Source organism: Lucilia cuprina, chromosome 4 (assembly GCF_022045245.1).
Source record: "Lucilia cuprina isolate Lc7/37 chromosome 4, ASM2204524v1, whole genome shotgun sequence".
NCBI classification, from domain to species: Eukaryota; Metazoa; Arthropoda; class Insecta; order Diptera; family Calliphoridae; genus Lucilia; species Lucilia cuprina.
In genome coordinates, this window is record NC_060952.1 from 2,850,546 (window position 1) to 2,872,018 (window position 21,473).

The 21,473-nt window shown below is 26.6% G+C and overlaps 1 protein-coding gene across 1 annotated transcript; it reads left to right on the top strand.

The window, feature by feature from the left end:
• Nucleotides 1-3,415: 3,415 nt before the first annotated feature.
• On the top strand, nucleotides 3,416-6,425 carry LOC111690567 (carbonic anhydrase 2-like). Its single transcript, XM_023453072.2, has 4 exons — nucleotides 3,416-3,573; nucleotides 3,752-3,849; nucleotides 5,251-5,637; nucleotides 5,718-6,425. The coding sequence occupies exons 1-4, from the start codon at nucleotides 3,519-3,521 to the stop codon at nucleotides 6,177-6,179; spliced, it is 1,002 nt and encodes a 333-aa protein (XP_023308840.2). The 5' UTR covers nucleotides 3,416-3,518; the 3' UTR covers nucleotides 6,180-6,425.
• Nucleotides 6,426-21,473: the final 15,048 nt, after the last annotated feature.

The following is a 21,473-nucleotide window of genomic DNA, read 5'->3' on the forward strand; positions in this document are numbered from 1 at the left end:
GACAGCATGTTAAATATATTTAAGTGTATAAGTTTATATGTATACAATCTTCGCATCTATGTATTTAAGTATACATTACATTAGTTAGTTACATATTCATGTATGGAAATTTATGTCAGAAGAAGAAAAGGATACAAGATATACAACTGTGCAAGTAACTAGAAATGCCAAACAGACATTTGCATACATAAATATGTACGTGTAAATATACAATTTAGTTGGAAATGAAAATTTCTTTAAAATAATTTCTTTTATTTTATTTCAAATGTTTTATAGTTAAATGTAGATAAATGTAATATTAGACAAGCAATAGCAAACGAACTTACATACAGCTGGTATTTATTTTCATTAAAAGTGAACTCAACTAAATGTTATGTACATAAATATGTATGTATAAATGGAACTATGAACGAATGGTTACATCTGTATATATTTATGCATGCAGTAGGTTATGGCATATTTTTGTGTACATTTATAAATTTAACATTTTATTCCTATAATTGAAATGGTCTTATGAAATACCAGTACTACGATTTACAGTGAAGATCAAATTTTGATAAACGGTTTACAACTTCCTTTAATTTGAGAAGTTTGTATACTTGGCTGTTGTTATTTATTGTAATATTGTTATTGCTTCGTAGTTTGAAAATTTTTGTTCAGTACTACGAAATGTTATATATTCCATTTCTCATGTGCCTTACTGCACCAAGGAAAAGCAGAAAAAATATATTTATGTATTAAAAATTGTACACAATTTATTAACATTTCGTGTAAAAAAATGTTGGTTTTCAATTAAGAGTATTTTAAATTTGTTTTCCTGCAAAAACACAGAAATATGCATATAATTTTTTTAATAAAACTATAACTGTAATACTAAAAGCTGTAAAAAGCTTTAATTACTCTTCTACATGAAAAATTTGAAATTGTTGTTGGCAACAAAATAAAAATTAATAATCATAAAATAAAAATATAATTTAAATTTGCTATAACTTTTTACCAGCAACAATGTACATGTTTGCAACTAATAACTGCCAGCATGTAAAACATTTAAAAGGTGCTAATTTTATTTGAGCATTTTGTTGAAGAGAGAGAAGAAAAAAGAAAGTAAAATGTATTTATATTGCATGTGGATAATCTACTTGCAACTTTAAGCTAAATTGGAAAAAATAAAAATGCTAATTTTATTAATGTCTGCTAAACGAACACGATTTTCTAGCCAGTTTTACACTTTTTGTCCTTTTAACTCGATTTTTTGAATTAGCATTAATATTTGTGTGTGCTGTAGATTGTGTTGGGAGGAGGTCTTTACTTGTTTCAGTTTTAGTGTTACAGTTTTGTGTAAAAACAGAAATATTGACCTGAATTCTGTTGGTACATGTATGAGTGTATGTTTATACAAATAAAACTTTTTATGTTTCCTTATATATACATATGTATGTATGTATGTAGATATGCTCATATATTCATTTGTTTACTTTCTAAAATGGTGTCAACATACATAAATAATATTCAGTAAATAAAACGAATAGAAATTGATAAAAATGTTTGATAAATGTAAAATTTTAAATTCAATTTTGTTCTTTGTTTGTTTATCAAAAAGGAAAATGAACTTTTATTCGGGCAGCTTCTATTTATGGGCAAATATTTTTAGGACTTTATTTTATAACATCCCTTACAATATGAATATAAAAAGTAAAGTTTGTTTTTTTAATTTTGTTTGTTTAAATAATCAGTTTTTATTGATTTATTTAAAACTAGAAACTAATATTACTTTTCCTTTAATATTTCAGATATTTTAATTAAAATATGTTTTTTTATTTTACACGCAAATCCACTTGAAACTAGAGTACCGATTCTAATCAACTCTTAATCAACTATAATTTGCCATATAAAATCAAAAGTTATATTTATTAAAAATCGCAAATTCTAATTCTAATAAAATTTAAAAGACCCACATTAGGTTTATAATAACATAAAAACAACAATGTTTTTACTTACACAACACAATACTTTTCAATAGCTACTACATACCGACGGCATTACTTTAAATTGACTTACAGGTACTTTTTGATTCTTTAGTAATAAAAGCTTTCTGAATGAAAGTTAAGGTCGTTTTTCTTGGTTTTTTCTTTTTTAATTATATTGTTACTAAGTGTTTAGATAAATGACAAATAAAAACATAAACATAAAGGTAATAATAAATTTGCACCTTTAAATTATCTGATTAATTTTTTCTCATATAAGTTACCTTACCTCTCACCATCATTTCATAGTTTTATCAGTTTATGATTTTGTTTTGAATTTGCTGATTTTCTTGTTTACTTTTTTCTCACGGAATATAAAAGGTTCCGTTTGACTTTTAGTCTTCCGTTGAACCGGGGCCCTATAAATTTTATGATTATTTCTTGATTAAGCAGAATTTGGTGTTTTTCTGTATTTTTATACCCTTCATCTTCGTGAGAACGGTATATATAAGTTTGTCATTCCGTTTGTAATTTCCTCAATATTATTTTCCGACTCTTTAAAGTTTATATGTTATGGGTCCTAGATTAAGTCATGTCTGTTTATTGATATCTATTTTCCGAAGACCCCAGATATATTCGGGATCCAAATCTTCAATAATTCTGTCTGACATGCTTTTGTGAAGTTCGGCAAAATTTATCCACCAATAACTGCGATATAAGCAAAAATCTAATTTTGATAAAATGTTGTTTTCAAATTATGAATTGAAACAACAACAGCAAGATAAAGCAGTTATATTTGGGTAATGCAGCTTATTGTTTAAATAATTGTTTCAACTTGGTAATACAGCGCATATGTTGAACTAGTCTTTTAGCTGAACTGTCTATCAGTATCAGTAAGTTGAACTTTGCATCAATATGTTATTAATTTAAATCGTATTTAAATCTTATACTATGGATTTTTTTAATATATACTTTTAGGTTTCCACTTAGTCGACTTTGATTAACTAAAATTTTCTTGTTTTTTTTTACGTCAGCATTTACGTCTGGCTTATCTTTTTAACCAAATTGACTTCTAGACAAAAACTTAATGGAATTTTGTGAATTTCTTATAAAAAATAAAAAGACAAGAAAAGAGAGGTGGTTTGCAAGGTGTTTCTTTTTTTGCTACGAAACACATACAGATATTATGACCATTATTTTAAGATTATTATAAATTTTTATGTTTCCTTTTTTATTGTTATTGACATGAAAATTGAAATTATTTTTATTACTGAATGAGTGAACGTATGTATACGCAATAATTAGTGTCTTTATAGTTGTTGTTAAATAAAAAAATATTTGGTATTAAGTTCATTTTCGATTAAATGTGATTTCAATAATCAGTTAATTATGACATTGATTTTTATGACATTTTTAGTTTCTTTATAAAATCACAGCAAAAATGTGAAATTGCAGACAATTGTTTTTTGAACGGTGAAGAAAGCGTTAGTGGTGTTCATTAATTGTAGTTTTAAAAGCGAAGTGGTTTTTGTGTTCTAGTAAGAATTTGCCAAAATGAGATTCTCATTGAGTTTATTAATTGTAGTGGCAGTTTTGTCTTATAATAAAGGTACTTAATAGTTGTAATAAAATTGTAATCATAAATTTTGTAATAAAATATATATAAATAAAACAATAAATATATATAAATAAAAGTAGCGTGAAGTGTAATAAAAAGTATTAAGTACTTGAAAAACTGTAAACAATATTTAATAAAATATTTTGTAAAAATTTGTTATAACCCACAGCTGATGATTTCGATTATCGTTATCAATCCAAATGGTATGATATAAATGATCAGTGCAGTTATAATCGTCAATCGCCTATTGAGTTAAGTTCTGAAGAGGTAAGTAAAGTTTTTTGACTATTATGTTGTAACAACTAATGATTACAAATATGAAAGTGAATGTTAATGATGAGTTCTTATAGAAATTTCTATATTTTTCTTAAATAAAAAAAAAATAAACCAAATATTTATATAGTTATAATCTTGCTGATAACTTATTGTGTTATTTTATATCCGTAAAATTTAATTTATGTTAAAGGCTGTTATCTTTTCATATTAAACATTTTAACGGAAGTGTTAAATGTATGAAAACAATGAATAATATTGCAATTGAATATTCATTTGCTATAAATCTTTAAATTTAAATTATTATTTATGAGTTTTGACCGTTAAACAAATTTTATCGCAGACATAGGATTAATAAAAATGTATTAAAAATAAATTGAATTGCTGTAGATATAAGATTACTTAATTGAAAATTATAGACAGAAAAACTTAAAAATAAAATTTTAAAAATATTAAAAAAAATTTAAGTTAAAAATTTTAACAACAACAGCAAAAACTGGGTAATGGCTTTCAATTGTAATTACTTATCCAACAACATACCTTTCAGTAACTACTAGATATCGCCTGGATTACATAGAAGTAGTCTAATAATGACATGACATCACCGTGTTAAAATAATGACTTAAAATGCGTTTGTGTAAGTTTTAGCATTTAAACCCCTTACATCGCAATGGAAGTTTTTATTTTTTTTTTAAATATTTATAAACCTTTTATAAAATCTACGATGTTTATGAATAAGGGAAAAAATATAATTTATATTACTATAATAGTTACTTAGGTATTTATTTAGTTAGTTAGTCATCCAATAAGCACTTAATTGATATAAATAAAATTTTTCATAGAGAATTAACCTATGATAAATTTTTATGAATAAGTCACAAAATGTATTGTAATTATTTACTATTCCAATACTAAATTTAGTACACATTATTAAATAATTAATCATACAATAAATGACAAGAACTTTATCCACCTCGAAACAGCCATTAAACAAACAATTGCTCAAACTTAAATACTTATCAATAGTGACAAAAAAACAACAACAAGTAATTAATCAAACAAATCAAATACATAAAAAACTACAATCAAATCACTTAAAACTTATCACAAAGTGTCAAGTGGTTCTCATATAAAAATTTCGATCAATAAAGAAAAAACACAACAAAATCACTTATTGATTGACATGCAAATCTGATAACACTTCAAACAATAACATTAATGTAAACAAAATACTAATATAACGCCTTTGTAAAAACAATAGTTTAATTAAATATTTATTTAACATAAATAACTTTAATTTTAATAATTTAACACTTAACAAAAGTCTTGTTATTAATGTCACTGCCACTTTTTGTATTTACCCTTAATAATTAATGTAATTCGTTTTTTCTTTAGGCTGTTATTACCGGTGACATACCCGCCCTTCGTTTTTACAACTACAATTTGACTTATACCAAACCAGTTGTAGCGTCCAACAATGGCCACACTGCCAATTTACAATTGCCCAAGCCCGATAGTTATATAGACAGTCTGTGGCAAACATACGATAGATTTTTACCCACCATCTCGGGTGGCTTGCTGTTGGATGCACGTTTCGTCACAGAGTCTGTACATTTTCATTGGGGCTCCAAGGATACTCATGGCTCAGAGCATGTTATTAACAATCAACGCTACTCCATGGAAATGCACATTTTACATCGTAATACAAAATATCAAACTGTAGAGGAGGCCAAAAAACACACAGATGGTTTAGCTGTATTGGCTGTTTTCTATCATGTTAAGGTTTGTTAAAACACACACACACATATACACAAACGCACAATCGAATGACTTCGATAATTTAATTTGCATTTATTTTGCAGCCAAATCAACTGACTGCCTTTAAGGGTTTGGAGCATATTATTGATGCCCTGGTCGGTATCAAAGAATTCAATCATTCAGCACAAATAGAAAATTTCACATTGTCCGAATTGTTGGGTGACATGTCTACTTTGGAATTTTACACATATCAAGGTTCTTTGACCACACCACCCTGTTCACAGGCCGTTCAATGGATTGTTTTTCCACAAGTGATTAATATATCTCATAACCAAATTAAACATTTCCGTTCACTGTCCGACAGTCATGGTGAAGTACTTGAGAACAATTATCGTCATCTACAGCCTAAAGGGCCAAGGAAAGTGTTCTATCGTCAGAAGCACAGTTTAATTGATGACGTCATTAGCTCACCCAACTTTTGGACGGTTATGGATAAATTGAAACCACAACCCTGGGAAAGTAGTATAATTATGAAGGCTTTGACCAACAATAATAACAACAATTAATCAATCAATTACATGCGTTATGGATTTGAAGTATTAATCTTTCTTTAGACTGATAAGTAAAGTGTATGAAAACTGCAGGCAGTCAATTTTGCTGGTCATTGATTAAAAAAAAAAAGAAAAAAAAAGTATTTGTAAACATGTCATTGAATCAAGAGTTCTAAAATTGTTATGTCTTTTTAATTAAGTATTATTTAAGTAAAACGATTATTTAATAAAATAATGTATACGATTATGAAACGCAATGAATATTCGCTTTACAAATAGATTTCTTATTTACTTTTTATATAAAGCTTTTGGTCGTTTTATCTTAGACAGATAAACTATATTAGCTAATCAGGGGTATTGTTTAATACAAAATTTATTTTTTTTATTTTCTTAAATTTTTATTTTGGAGTTAAATCGTTATTTTCCTCTATTTAAACATCATATTTTACAATGACACTCAGTGTTGAAAAATAAAACTCAACAAGCACTTGGCTTTAGAATATGATAAATCATAAGAGTATTAGTTGTTGTTCTCTGCTTCGTTTTTCAACTGTATTCCAATTTGTTTATAAACAAATTTTGTTTAAAGTAAAACATGGAAGGAAGTGCGAAAAAAACGCCTTACAAATTGTCTAAATTGTTGGCACTTATGTATATGAACAACGAGGAGGTTTTTGCTTGTTGTGATTTTGGCACAGAGGGAATTTTGAACAGAATCGTTGTAGTTATTTTCAAATGTTTACACTGATTCAAAATAATGATTGATGATTTGTTTGGAAAAATATACTGATACAGAGATTAAAGCGGAATAAACAAATATTTGAAAAGAAAGAATGCAACAGCAAAAAGTTAAAAAAAACAATGAACAAATAATATATCTAAAATTTTAGAGGCATATAACAGATGTTTGGCACTATGTTGAGTTGAAAATATGTAATGTTGATAAAAAAAGGAATTATTAAAAGTTTAACTTTAATTCAATTGAGCAATATTAATTGTTAGAAGAATATTTCTTTGCACCCATTCTAGAGCTTTCACATTAATCCCTATCGCGTTTGTTGTATAAGGAAATCATTCGTCACTCAATAGATTACAAAGAGTTAGTCTGAAAGCCAGTCCAAAAGAATCAATGCATAGCAATGAATCTTTTTGCTAAAGTTTCGGTTTTTAGTGTCCATTATCTGGAATACTTGGAAATTGTAAAGAGACTGTTATGAAAAACCCCTTTTTGGTGTGATTGAAATCCCGGCGAACAGAGGTGATAAATGTACCTCTAGTACTGCCAGAACTATAAACTTGTGATGAACAAATGGATCCTCGGGCTTTTCTTAGAATGATTTGACATGGGGTTTAACCTGGCCGGTTCGGTTATTCGAGAGTTGCCTAAGGTACATCCCTGGTGGCTGCGGTTTAAACCCAAACTCCTGAGAAGAGAATGTCGGTTAAAAGACTGATGCACGAACAGACAACATATACCCCACAGAGGAGTGACTGTGGTACTAAGCGTTGAAAATGAGTCGGTGTTAAGTGTACATGATTCAACATGAATCTAAGATTATACGGAGAAGTATGCTGGGTTGAATGATTATAGTTAAAAGTACAAGTGATACTATTGAAATTTCCTTGCTTCACGAAAACTCTGTTCATACCAGATTTACTACAATGTGTTCTCTGTGAGTAATAACAAAGTCCTCAACTAATTTTATAGAATCGTCTACCGGTTACGTATTTAGGTGCTATTGCCGACTCAACAGAGGCCCTACCATTTGCGAGGTTTTAAACGGAAGTGATGTTTTTGAATCTTGGAAGTTAAGCAGCAATAATCAGAGATCAAATAGCTTAAGTACCTAAGAAAAGTGCTAGCATAATGGACATATAGGTAAGTTAATGAGATCATTCAACTAAATATTATAGTTTTTTATTAAGAATTTGCGTAAGACATAATTAAAATAAAAACTTCGTACCCTGGGGTAATATTTATCTGCAATTTCTTTTTTACAATGATAAACTATAAAACAAGCTTAAAACTATTTTTGTTTCAAGTCAATTGCTAAAAAAAATGAGCTACCTATTGTATACCATTCATGTTGCAATAAATCAACTATCAAAAGTTTATTTTGTGACATAATATCCTACAGCTGCAGTATTCAATATAAAATTAAACTGAAACGTAAATCTCTATTGAACGTCTTCAAAAAAAATGCAAAAATGATTTCAATTTTGACTTTTGTTTATCTTCTGACAAAAAAAAAAAAAACATTAAAAGTGTTTGTTGAGATTTAAAATTTATTTCTGCTGTGCATTTTTACAGAAATGAAAAAAAGTTTGGAACAAACAATGTAGTTGGTAGTAAATTGTCTTTAAGTTTGGTAATAAAAACACTGTGATTTGTTAAGTTTAACTTATTGAATTGCAGTTTTATTTCTTTGTGTTGGAATTTTTCCCTCCAGAAGATTTTTTATGAACAAAATTTGTGAAGTTTAAAGAACAATCGCTGGGAATTGAAACACAACTTTCAATAGTTTGAAGCAGTATTATATATGAGCCTCTTATAAGATAAAGGGTAAAGCTAAAAGAATAAAAACTAAATATACTAAAATTTTCTTTATCGGGAAATTAACAATGTCATTGTTGTATAGTAGAAAGTTGTTGGAAAAACATTTTGACATCAAGCACATATCACTTTTAATAATATGAAATAAAAAACGCATTTCAATAATTGTGAAAAACTACATTTTACTTAAAATTACTTATGTAGAAAGTGAATTAACAATTCAAAACTTTATACCATCACAAAAAATTTTTGTTAAAAATTTCATTTATTAGAAATAGTTAATAATTTGCCATTAATTATTCAATAAGATCATTCCCGACAACCACAAATGGTTTTTAAGGAGTTGCAAGGAAAAAAATCAATAAAATATATGCAAGTTCATTTAACCAAAAGCTTGTGTGGCAAAATAAATAATTTAAAACCCAATATTGCGCATACAACTTTTTTTTAAATGAAAACTGTTTTGGAAATGTGGTCAAATATATTGAACCAATACAAATAAAAATGGATAAAAATAAATCTACATTCACATATACATACATATGTACATATATATGAAAAAAACCTTCAAAAGGACTATGTATTGCACTAAAAACTACAAACGAATAAGCCAAAGAGAAAAAAGTATTTTACTGATAAAGCTTTTTCGCTGAAAAGTTATTTTCCTAGTGGTAATTTTTTCATGTATATCCTGCAGTTTTATTAGAGGTCAATGTATCATGTATTTGCACATGCTTTCAATATATAAAATCATTTGTCAAGTATACCAGACAACACAACCGGCAGGGTAATGTTAGCTGAGTTTGTAGAGGTGGTATTGCTGCTACTGGAGATGGTGTTGGGTTCTAGTGTTGATAACTGAAACTACATTGTTGATGTTGCTATATAGTTGTTGATGATGAGAACGCAGATGATGATGATACTTGCAGAATAGTTAATTGAAAATACCATTGAATATTATTTTCCTTTGGCGCGCAACATAATAAAGATTTTGGAATTATGCCAAAAATTGTTTGTTGTTGTGTTTTCTTCCTTTTGCCTCCGTTAAGTTTTTTTTTTCTGCAAATTCGGCTGTGAAAATAAAAATGAAAGAAATCTATTAAAATGGTATTTCATAACTAATATACAAATTCACATATAAAAACCAAAACGTATTTTTCTGTAGTTATGGTTGGCTTAGTGAAAAGGATTTATTTTGTATTATATGTTTCCTTTTTTATCTAAATCCTCCGCATTGGATTAGTAAAGTCCCTGCGATTATATTGACTTTTATAGAAAAATTGCAAAAATATGTTCATATAAGAATTTAGTAAAAATGGATTACAAAGGAAAATGAGAGAAAGTGTAAAATAGGTATTATTTTAATAATTTGATTATAATGAGATTTAAGTAAAGCGAAAGGTATTGAGTTGTAAAGAAGAAATACTTTCCATTTATTAAAAAATAAATTGCAATTCGAGAAAATCGCCTGTCTGACATTACCCTTGTTTGCGCATAGGGACTACAATGGTGCTGAACAAGCAGATGAGCATGTCAGACTGGAATCTGATCTTGATATTTCCTAGATTTTTCATCTTCTCTATGAATGTCTTGCTTTGACCGTAAATAGAAAGTGTTTCCTTGGTAGTTACTTTATATAAAACTTTGGACATATCTTCAAAATCCTCACAACAACAGACTGGATAAATACTGTAAAAAGTAGATTTTTGAAAAAAAAAGAAAATAAAATTTAAAAAAATTAAAATTTTAAATGTCTAAAGCAATTGTATACTCTATAAAAGATCTAGAATAATTATAATACAAAAATGTCTTAAAAAATTTTTGATGTTTTTGAAAATTTGTAAATACATAATTCTAAATAACTTTCAAAATATATATTTATATGTATGTATCTTTCTTTATGGTAAAACACAATATCTTCTCATTTGATTTAATATAAATTATATTCATCTTATCTTTTTAGCTTTTTTATTAGTTTATAATCAAATATTATTGGCTTAACAAAGCATTTTGTTGATGAAAAAAATTTCAAAAATTTTCATAAATCATCAAACGTGCTCGAAAAATACATACAACTACTCTAATACTCCACAACAAGTCTTAAAAATAGTAGGAAATACTATTCAACTATTTCGTGTTGTTATAGACTGCAAAAAGGACATATTTTAAAGTGTTTTTTTTTATCATTCTCTATTTTACTTTTGTGACTTATGGTTTTCATATTGATGCAGCATAAAACCAAAATAATAAGTACGACAATAAAACGTGCTGGAAAAGTGTATTAAAAGCTGCTAAAAGGTCGAAGTAAAGGAAGTATTCAGTACAATATGGTATTGCTTTGACATTATTTCTTTATGTTCTGTTTTATATTATTTTATCAAACGAAATAAATGTATTTTTAAAGTTTGACGAATTTCTGATGGAAGCAAATTTGTAAAGCCATAACGAATAAAATTTAGGCTCTTGTCAAAAAAACAGTAATACTAATGAAAGTTGCAGTGAATTTAATAACAGTGACCTTAATTACAGTAAACATAACTACATACTTATAATTTTTATTAAAGGAAATACACAACTTGGGTCACTAAAACAGTTAAGTCAAACTATGTTTTTTATAACTGTTACATATTTAATGATTTACTTAAGTCACTTATATTATCTTTAGGTAAGAAAGATTACATAAAAGAAAAACTGAATTCACTAGGGTGTTATTGATGGCATTACAGTTTAATGTTTATGATTGAAAATTGATGTTCTTTCTGTTTTCATATTTATTTTTTTTGCCATTTTTTGCCTCTTAAACTTCGTAAACAAGAAAAAAGTAGAAAATAACAAATGAGACAATTTCTCAAGAATTTAAACGGAATAGAGTACATTTGTATTATTAAACGTGCACTCAAATGTAAATGTAGAAATCTATAAAGATTATTAAAATACGTTTTGTTAAATTCCTATTCGGTCTTCTTTAAATCATCATAAATGGAATATGCAGTACAGTTGTTAGTATAGATATATGTATATCTATAAGAACATATAAAGCAACTGACTGAAATTACTGTCTGTTTGCCTGGCTTGCTGATTTGTTTTTCTTCTTATAGACTTCTCAGTTATTTACTGAGTTGTTTTACTTAAAGACCAAAAACAACAGTTATTTTAACCTGTATTCTTATTCATTCCTACATAAATATACATGTGTATGTAGAGTGTAAGCTGTATATTTGTATTACAAGTAAGTTATGCAGTTAGTCAACCATTTTGATACCGGAAGCTTGTGCTAAACTTGTTTATATATTTGTCTTTGTAATGAAAACATATACAAGCATAAGTTCGTATAAGTGAATAGGTATGTTCTTATAAATATGTGTTTGTTTTTTTTTTTTAAATATAATATGTATGCATTAAGGTAACCACATCTATATCAAAACATAGTCGGATGCCAATAAAAGTTAACATTCTTTTAAATTAAAATGTCAGCCTTTGCTTGCACTATATACTAGACCATAAAGTAGACTAAAGACTAGACTATGGACTAGATTAGAGACTAGACTAGACTATTGACTAGACTATATAGTAGACTATAGACTAGACTATATACTAGGCTATAGACTAGAGTATATACTAGACTATAGACTAGACTATATACTAGGCTATAGACTAGAGTATATACTAGACTATAGACTATGGTATAGACTTTAGACTAAACTACAGACTAGACTATAGACTAGAGTATAGACTAGAGTATGGACTAGAATATAGAGTATTCTATATATTAGACTATAGACTAGACTCTAGACTATACTAGACTATGTTAGTAAGCGCCTGTAGGTTAGTGTTCTAGCCTGGTAGACTCGAACACCACGACTATCACTGGTTAAGGAGCGCACAACAAGCCCGATAGAAGCCTAGGTGTATTTTTTTTTTGGACTTTGATGTACATATAAATATTAACACATGTAGCTAGATTTTATTTAATAACTTAAAAACGTTACAGCCCTATTAAACATTCATACATCTGTGTGTATAGTAAATAATTTCTCTACAACAAGTCCATTCAATATATGTATGTGTAAGTATTTACGAAATGAAGGTTGTCCTTCAGTTGATTCAAAAGAAAAAAGTTCATTATAATTTTTATTATTATTTTAACTTCTGCTGTTGAAATGCAAGTAAAATGTGAAATTATATAATTTATGCTCATTGTTATTATAAATTGTACTTATAGTTACGTGGCGTATGATTTATTTACGGGCAATGATTTATTACTTATACGTGCTGTTATACTGTTGGCAGAAGTAGAAAAGGATGCCTTTGAGTACTTAGTTTTAAGTAAATAACTTTTTTAAGCTTAAATAACAATAATTATATTGACAAACTTTAAGTAAAGTTTGAAACTTGTTTATATAATTTTTTTGCAAATATTCAATTTATTACTGATTGGTTTAAAATTAAAAATGACTCTATTAAAGTATGTATTAGGTAAAATTATTAACTTTAAAAATGCAAACATTTGACTTAAACGTCTAAAGATATAGATCGATGTTTGCCACAACTCATTGTTACAATCACATAACAAATATACACATACATCGAAACCTTGCGCCAACAACATTGTGTACAAAATATTAGTTTCGATCTAAAAAAGAAAACTTTAGAAAGAAATATTGACATTGACAAAAAATGTTCACTATAAACTAAAAAAAACATTTCTCTTAGCAAGAAAAAATATAGTTTTTTCGTTAGGAAGTTTTTAGAAAAATATTCTTTTAGTTTTGCCATGTAAGCAAAACAATTTTTAACTAAACTGAGAAAAAAATTAAAAAACTTTTATCACAAACAGAAAAACAACAGAACAAGGAAATGTTGTATTAAAAGAAATAAAAAAAAAGCTGGGAAAAATTTAGAACAACAACAAAATGATTTATAATGACAACATGAGGTGTCGAAACGTAATTGAAATTGGTGAAAAATTTACTTAGCCATAAGAGTTTTATTAAATTTATTGAGTATTTTTTTTTTTTTTTGAAATTTAATATAAATTTCAAAATGATTAATTAAGTGTTTAGTACAACATGTATGTTGCTTGTTTGGTAATAATTGGGTTGTTTTGTGTCAGTTATTTCTTTCGGCAAAATAAAGTAAACAATAATGAGTTTTTTTTTTTTGTAAAATATATACAAATTTAAAACGTATTTGCTGTCAAACCCTTGTCAGACAAACAGACATATTTTACACTTTCATACACATTTGCATTTATGCACATACATAAATATACACATATATACATACAAGCATATGTATGTATTTTATGTTATGTGGTTGTTAGCAAAAGGATATTTTTATATTTCCTTAAATAAAACATACAAAAGTTTATCCTTCTTAGGATTTTGATAGATTATTTTTCTTAGTTTAGGAGTAAATCCGAGAGATGTTAAGAAATTTACCATAATTATTTTATACTTTGAATAAAAATTATTAAATTTTAAAAACATATTGTATATTTTTAAGTTTTTTAAAGTTTTTTTGTTTTTCATAAAAAAGCTTCTTTTCATAAAAAGTTTAAACAATGATCTTTGAAAAAACCTCAAACAAGCTATTTGGATAGAAAAAGCAAAGCATACGTTATAAATATAAAAACTTAGTTAGAAAAAAACTCTTCTTAGTTTGTTTTGTATAAATATTTAATTAATTGTTAAAAATTTGTTTTTAGGAAATCTTATATATAAAATATAATAAAAATTTCTTATGTATTTTTTAAGGAAGTTTATTAATGTTTTACAATCTTCAATTCTGTATGAAAGGTATAATAAGAAACTTTTTAACAAAAAGCTTCTTGTCATGAAAAAGCTTAGACGACTTTGTGGGCTTTTTTAAAAAATGTTATAAGTATACTGTTTTAAAGACTTTATATCTAATAAATGACTACTGAATATACTGAGTATAATGGAAAATTAATTTTATGTATTTTTTATTAAGACAATAAAAAAATTAACCCTCGTTAAGTATTTAAAAGAAAAATATTTTATTGCTTGCTTATTTGTTATTCCTTTCTTTTGCAAATAAATTGTCTCTGTCCTGTCAAAGTGTCACTATTTTTGAGTTCATTTTATTTATTGAAAACCACTTTAAGGGTTTTGCCAAATAATGACATTTAAATTTATTTTTCTGAAAATAATTATTGACATTTTAATTCGATTTTCCCCTTTATAAGGGATATTGTTAATTGTACAATTATTCCATTGTTGTTCTCGTTACTGTATATAATTTAACTGTAACAAAAGCAAGCTCATCGATCATCATTAGTATAATTGATGTTTTAATAATATTTTTTTTTAATTTAATAATGTACAAATTGAAAATTTGCTTCATTAAAAAACAACAAAGACTTTTAACAATTAGTGTATCAATATGTTTGAAAATAATAAATGGGTGTACTCTTACATATTTTTTATACATATCAACAGTCTACTTAACAATGACAAACTTAAGAATAAACTCACACCCACACACAATTGGTAGAAGAGGAATCGGAAGTCCTTCCATACAACTTTTGATACAAGGATTTGTATACAATAAAATTATATCTCTTGGTTTGTTTTGGATTGTATTTATTGTTGGTGTTTATTTTGAATTTTTTATTGCATGAATAAATATTTACATTGTATTTATGTCCTTTGAGATTTCTTTTCAAAACATTTTTGTTTAAATTTTGATTCACTTTTGTGTAAAAGTTTTTGGCAACAAATTATTACATGATACACTGTAGAATACATACATATGAAAAAGTCAAGAAAAAGTTAGCTGAAAAAGTTTTGCTTAAATGCAATTGGAGGCATATAGATGAAAATTTAAAATAACAAAATATTGCTAGTATCACAAGAATTTACAAGTTTTTATTGTATTTATTGTATCATGGGCTATGTAGTAAACCACATTTTAAAGCAGAATATATGTACACAGACGTTATGTAGTAAGTATGACTCAAAATTTTAATATTTTAATACCATCTTTTCGTAACATAAACTAAGCTTTATAAATTTAAAAATAGAAGTAATTAGCAAAATTTATTTAAATAGCAGTAATAATTCTGTTTCTATTAATGCTCTCCCATATAAGAATGTATGAATATATTTTCAAATTAGTAGGTTATTATCTTGGTTTATCTTTGTTCTCTCTACTATCGACATATTGCAACATCAATTGTCAAGGTTCAAAGAAACTTAAGGAAAAATAAGTATCAGAGCAGCTTTTGTTTTAATTTCCTTTTAAAACATTTCCCTTGTATAAATATTAGATATTTCTATTATTGACTTCTTTCCCCTTGTACACACATATGTACATTAGGGATATAAACAAAACTAGGCTCCATTATAACGTTGTAGCCAATAGTGTTCTAATAACGAAAACCAGTTTCTTGGGTCATTTTGGTGCAAAAACTTTCAGCGCTAAATTGATTTTCTAAAGCTATTCACTTACAATTTTACATACATTTTTAACAGAATATTCTACGAGTTTGGATAACAAAATTGGGAAAGAGCTTAATCGCAGCCCCTATCCCTGATTTTTCATCGTATATGTGTTGAGAGTCAAACAAGTACTTTTGTTTGTACCAAAAAACCTTAATTTAAAATTTTTTAAGCGTAAATTTTGAAAACTTTAAAGCCTTTGCCGCGGAAACCTCGTGAAAAGTGATTTTTTTCGACGTACTTTTTTTTCTATGCGGAATAGGTAGGGGACTGATTTGAAATTTTCAAAAATTTTATAAGAGTTTTTACCCTAATATACATATGTATGTATACATGTTTTTAAACATTTTTTTTACTGACCAAACCGACATGAAAACAATAATGCTTATAAAACAACTTGGACTAAATGGAAAATCTCAATGAAACAAAAATTAAAAGGAATGAATGAAAGTATAAATATACAGGAAAATATATGTAAATATTTCTGTATTAAAAAAAATAAAAATAAAAAAATACACAAGAATTATGTACAACCATACGCATTGATTATTAGTGAAAAACTCAAGTAAAATGCATCCGGAAGCAAGCAAGTGGGAGTTATTGGAGGTGACGTAGATGCTTCCTTTGAAACTGAAACAAATACATTGAAGGATATATTGAATACAAAAATACGAGTTTTATTTTAAATGCATGTTAAATTTAATCATGACCCTTAAGTGCTACAAATGGATTGAACATTAAATATCGACATCATCAATGGTTAGTCAGGAAACCAAGAACCAACCAATATTCATACATTCTTTTACACTCACATATGTAAACATTCAAATTCATACACAAATAAATAAATGTTGTATAAAAAATATACATTTGAGAAAAGAAGAGAAAAACGACAATCCATTGCTTAATGAAGAGTATTTAAAATTTTGCAAAAAATATCTATATTTTAACAAGAATTTTTCATAAGGAAAATGGGGTAATAAGAAACAGCTTTAAATATGTAAAAGTGGAAAAGGTGTCATTTAAGTAAACCTTTCTTTTTTCGAAGAAAAATTATTTTTTAACCAAAAAATTCATTATACTTTTTACAAATACATTATACTTTTGTTACAAAAAACTATCGAATGAAAAGTTTGTTAAAGAAATATATAAATAAAAATACTAGATACTAGTAGAAAAAAGGTTTTACAAATTCTTTGCAAATCAAACTGTGTAAAATAAAAGCTTTTTAAAAAGCTTTTTGTAAAAAAAGAAATAAGTTTAAAGTTTGTATATGCTTTTTCTTAAAACTTTGATGTATAAGAAAATATTTTAAATATAAAGTATATTTTTTACCGTTCAAAACTTTTAACAAATAACTTACGCAAATGTCCATAAAAGCTAAAAATATAGAAAATGTATAGAATTTTCTTTTTTAGAAAGCTTTTTTAAATCTTATATAAGTAAAAATATTTGTTTAAAAGCTTTGTATTTCCTTTTAAAATCTTCTCTTAAGCATTTGCTTTTCTGCACTTATTTTTATTGCCACAGAGAATGTAAAGTGGACGAATACTTTACAATTTAAATGTTTATACATATGATATGTATTTTCAGTTCATTTTGCAAATATTTTAAAATATTTTCTGCAAAACTTAAATGTTTTTACTCCCATTGCAGTTTTTAACATTTCTCTCGTGTACTGATAAATCCAATGAAACTTTAAATCAACAGTTTTTACTTACACTTGCAAATCCAATCGATACCTACACACACCCAACTGCATATGAATAAAACCATTACGAGTATAAATGTTTAAGTATTAAAAACCTTTTTGGTTTTAAATTCTTTATATCTTTACATTCATTAATTGTAAAAAAATTATTTACAAGTGAATATTTGTTTTTTTCCTTTACAGTTCTGTAGAAAAGTGAAGAAAGTGGGTAATGAAAAAATATATTGCATTTTCGCCAGCAATTGGTTTAACTTGTTTTCCACTCTATATTGGTCGGGATACAAGCATTTATACAATGTATTATTTATTTCAGTATATTGATGTATGTAAGTGCATACATGTGAACCTAACTAAATCACACATAGCCACATGTACATTCAATGTAGAAGTTTCATTTTATGCACTTAAATTCATATACTCACAGGAAGTCACAGGATGGTGGAGGATACTTGTATTTTACCGTAAATTGTTCTTGTATGAGAATATCTTAGTTTTAATGTATAAAATACCAGAAGAAATTTTAAATAGTTTTCTTTTATTGTTTTTCCTTTATTTTAATTACACACTGAGGGAAACTTTTACTTAAAGTATTTGGTTGTGATAAAATATTTTTTTTATGAATTTAAAAATATTTAGAAGTAAAAGCAAACATAAGCTAAAAACTTTGTGGTTTGTTTAGTCGAGCATAAAGTTGTAGATATTGCTGGTTATCTTCTTTTATCGATATTAAGGAAAGAAACAACTTTAAAGACAAGTACTAAGCTTTTCCAACTTTAGAGCTACTTTGTGTCAGTGTACATTATCTTTATGTTAATTTATCCTGTCAATGCGTATATTCTTGTTGTTGCCACATGTAGGTAACATGCACTTTTGCCAATATGTATTGACTCATATAATTGGCTTACGTTTTGCGGTTAACGTGTGTTGTTATTTCTTATTTTCTTTTTAATATATTTTTTTAATTTTCTTATTGAAATTAAAACATGATGGCAAAAATAATTCGTTTATATTACACAAACCATCGTATAGGAAATGTGTTTCAGCTCAGGGATACACACACAGGCAAACAAGTCACATGCACGTTGAAGTTTAAATTAAAAAAAAAACTAAAGGGAAAACTTTTGTCGCAGCAGCTTTAAAAAGAAGATTAATTTTTTTGCAGTTTTTAATTTAATTTATTTATAAACACATATTTTTAGGCTTTTGTAACGAATTCAAAAGAATACTAGACTTTTTATGTAAAAGTAATAAGCATAAGGGTGTCCCGTGGATCTCTTTTTAATAGGAATACCTCTTAAAGGAAGACTATTTGGGTAATAAGTTAAAGAAAATTAAACGAAAAATTAAAAATGACTTCCAGTTCCCTGGATTGGTTTAAAAAACCTCTATCTCAGTACGATATGTTTAATGTTTACAAAATGATTCTAAAATATTTCATAATTTTAAATCTAACGTGAGGAAAATAATTAAAATTCATTTGAGTATTCCTTATCTTTTGGTGCATTTTAAGAGGCTTGTATATCTAATGTATCTAATAAACTAAATATTCTAATGATTTTTATAAATACACATAAACTTTTTTAATATATTATTCAAAAGAACAGCTGTGTAATCACAACAATTACAGAGAAGAAAATTCAAATTTTTTTATTTAAAAAATACTTTTTGAAATTGATTACATATTTACAATGTTGATTGCTTATTATTTTCTTAAACTTTTACAAGGTACAATGCTGTTAAGTTGTAGATTTTTTGAAGACATAAGAATCCCTTAACACCTGTGCACTCACTTCATAAAGTCAAATATTAATATATACATATACTTCATAACAAATTGTCAAAGTAATTTTAAACTTTGAAACTCCACATGACTTTATTGTTTCATTTTAGTTGGTAACCCAAGATGTTAAGTCAAAAAGTCAAGAGGTATAAAGTTAAAAATAGAATATGTACATATACTTAACACAAGAACCTTATATAGAGCAATAGACATTAGATCGATCGAATGGATATATGTATATACTTATACATAAATAGACTTATATGCATATAAAGTATAACGTTGTATGGTTTTGAGTATTTAACCTTAAAAGCAAACATTTTATTAAAAATTTGTTTTTCCAACAAAATTTATGGCTAACCTTTACTTTTGCTTTTCTGCACATTATAAAACAAATATTTTCTTAAAAAATATTTAACATATCACCTTTTTTATCCAGCATCTCAAGAATTTAACACAATTTTAATTTTATTGTTTACTTTTATGCCCTATACCACAATTAAAAAAAATAATAATTCATAAAGTTTACACTAAAGAGAAAAAAAGATTAAACATTTTATTAAAATCTATCTTAACGAAACCTCAGCCATTAAATCTCAATGCATACAAGTGTAAATATCTTGATATTATTCAAAGTTCGGTTAACATTAGTACAATTGTTTTTTTTCCAACTACCAGTTTTTCCAATCCACTTAAACATAGTAGGATATCAGTTTTAATTTTTCAATATTTCTATATTTTTACTTTCTAATTGTAGCCTTATCTTCAGGCGTATTAAGCCATTATATTTACAAAATAGTTACTATGTATAAGAACATTATTCATTTTCACCAAATTGTATACCTAAACTTATTTCTAGCAGATAAAAAAGTTTATAGTATTTTTCCAACAAAGAAGCAAAGTCCTGTTCTATCTTTCATACCGGCATATTGTTTCTGTTTTATTGTTATGCTCCTTCTGTTCTATATGTAGAATTAAAAGGTGGAAATCAAAATAGCAAAAAAAAAGTTGTTCCTTTTGTTAAAAACTTTCGTTTCCTTTTTTGCCATGCAACGTGTATGGGGCATAGTTTTCCTGTAACGTAAATATGAAAACAAGCTAAATACTTAGCAGGAGAAAGGAATTTACAGTGGACTCTATTAATATTGAAATTTTAAAAGGTTTTCGGAACAGCAAACAGTAAAACTTGTTTTTTAAGGGACATATGTTGCTTCTTTCATCATTGTAATTTGTCTTCCTAAAGTCTTTTGTTTTATTGTTTTTATGCAGTATTTAATTTTAACAAACAAATTGTTTGCCGTTTATTACACAAAATGTGCTACAAAATTTTAAAAAATGTCTTTTGTTTTTGGTTTGTTTATAATTTTAAAAATACCAGTAACTATTCAATTTCAAATAAAATTTCTGTATATAATTTGTGACGATATCTGTTGAAAATAGTTACAACGATACAACTAAATCCCAGAGAAGGGTTTTTGAGAACATAATTTGTGTAGGATTTCACCATCATATTAGTTTTTTAATTTAATTTCGTCCTTCAAATAATTTTCTAAAGGGGATCTTAAAGGGAGGTTGGGGGCGAATTATTGACCGATTTTACCCATTTTCAATAGGAATCGTTTTTAGGTCACTAGAGTTTACACATGGACACACAGAGGGACGGACGGATAGATATAGCTAAATGAAGTTATTAGTGTAAGACCAATATTTTTGAATATTACAACCATCAGCGTAAACTCTGACTATAAATTTTTCCATTCCAATAAAATACATATTTAATTATTAAGTTTTTCCTTTCACT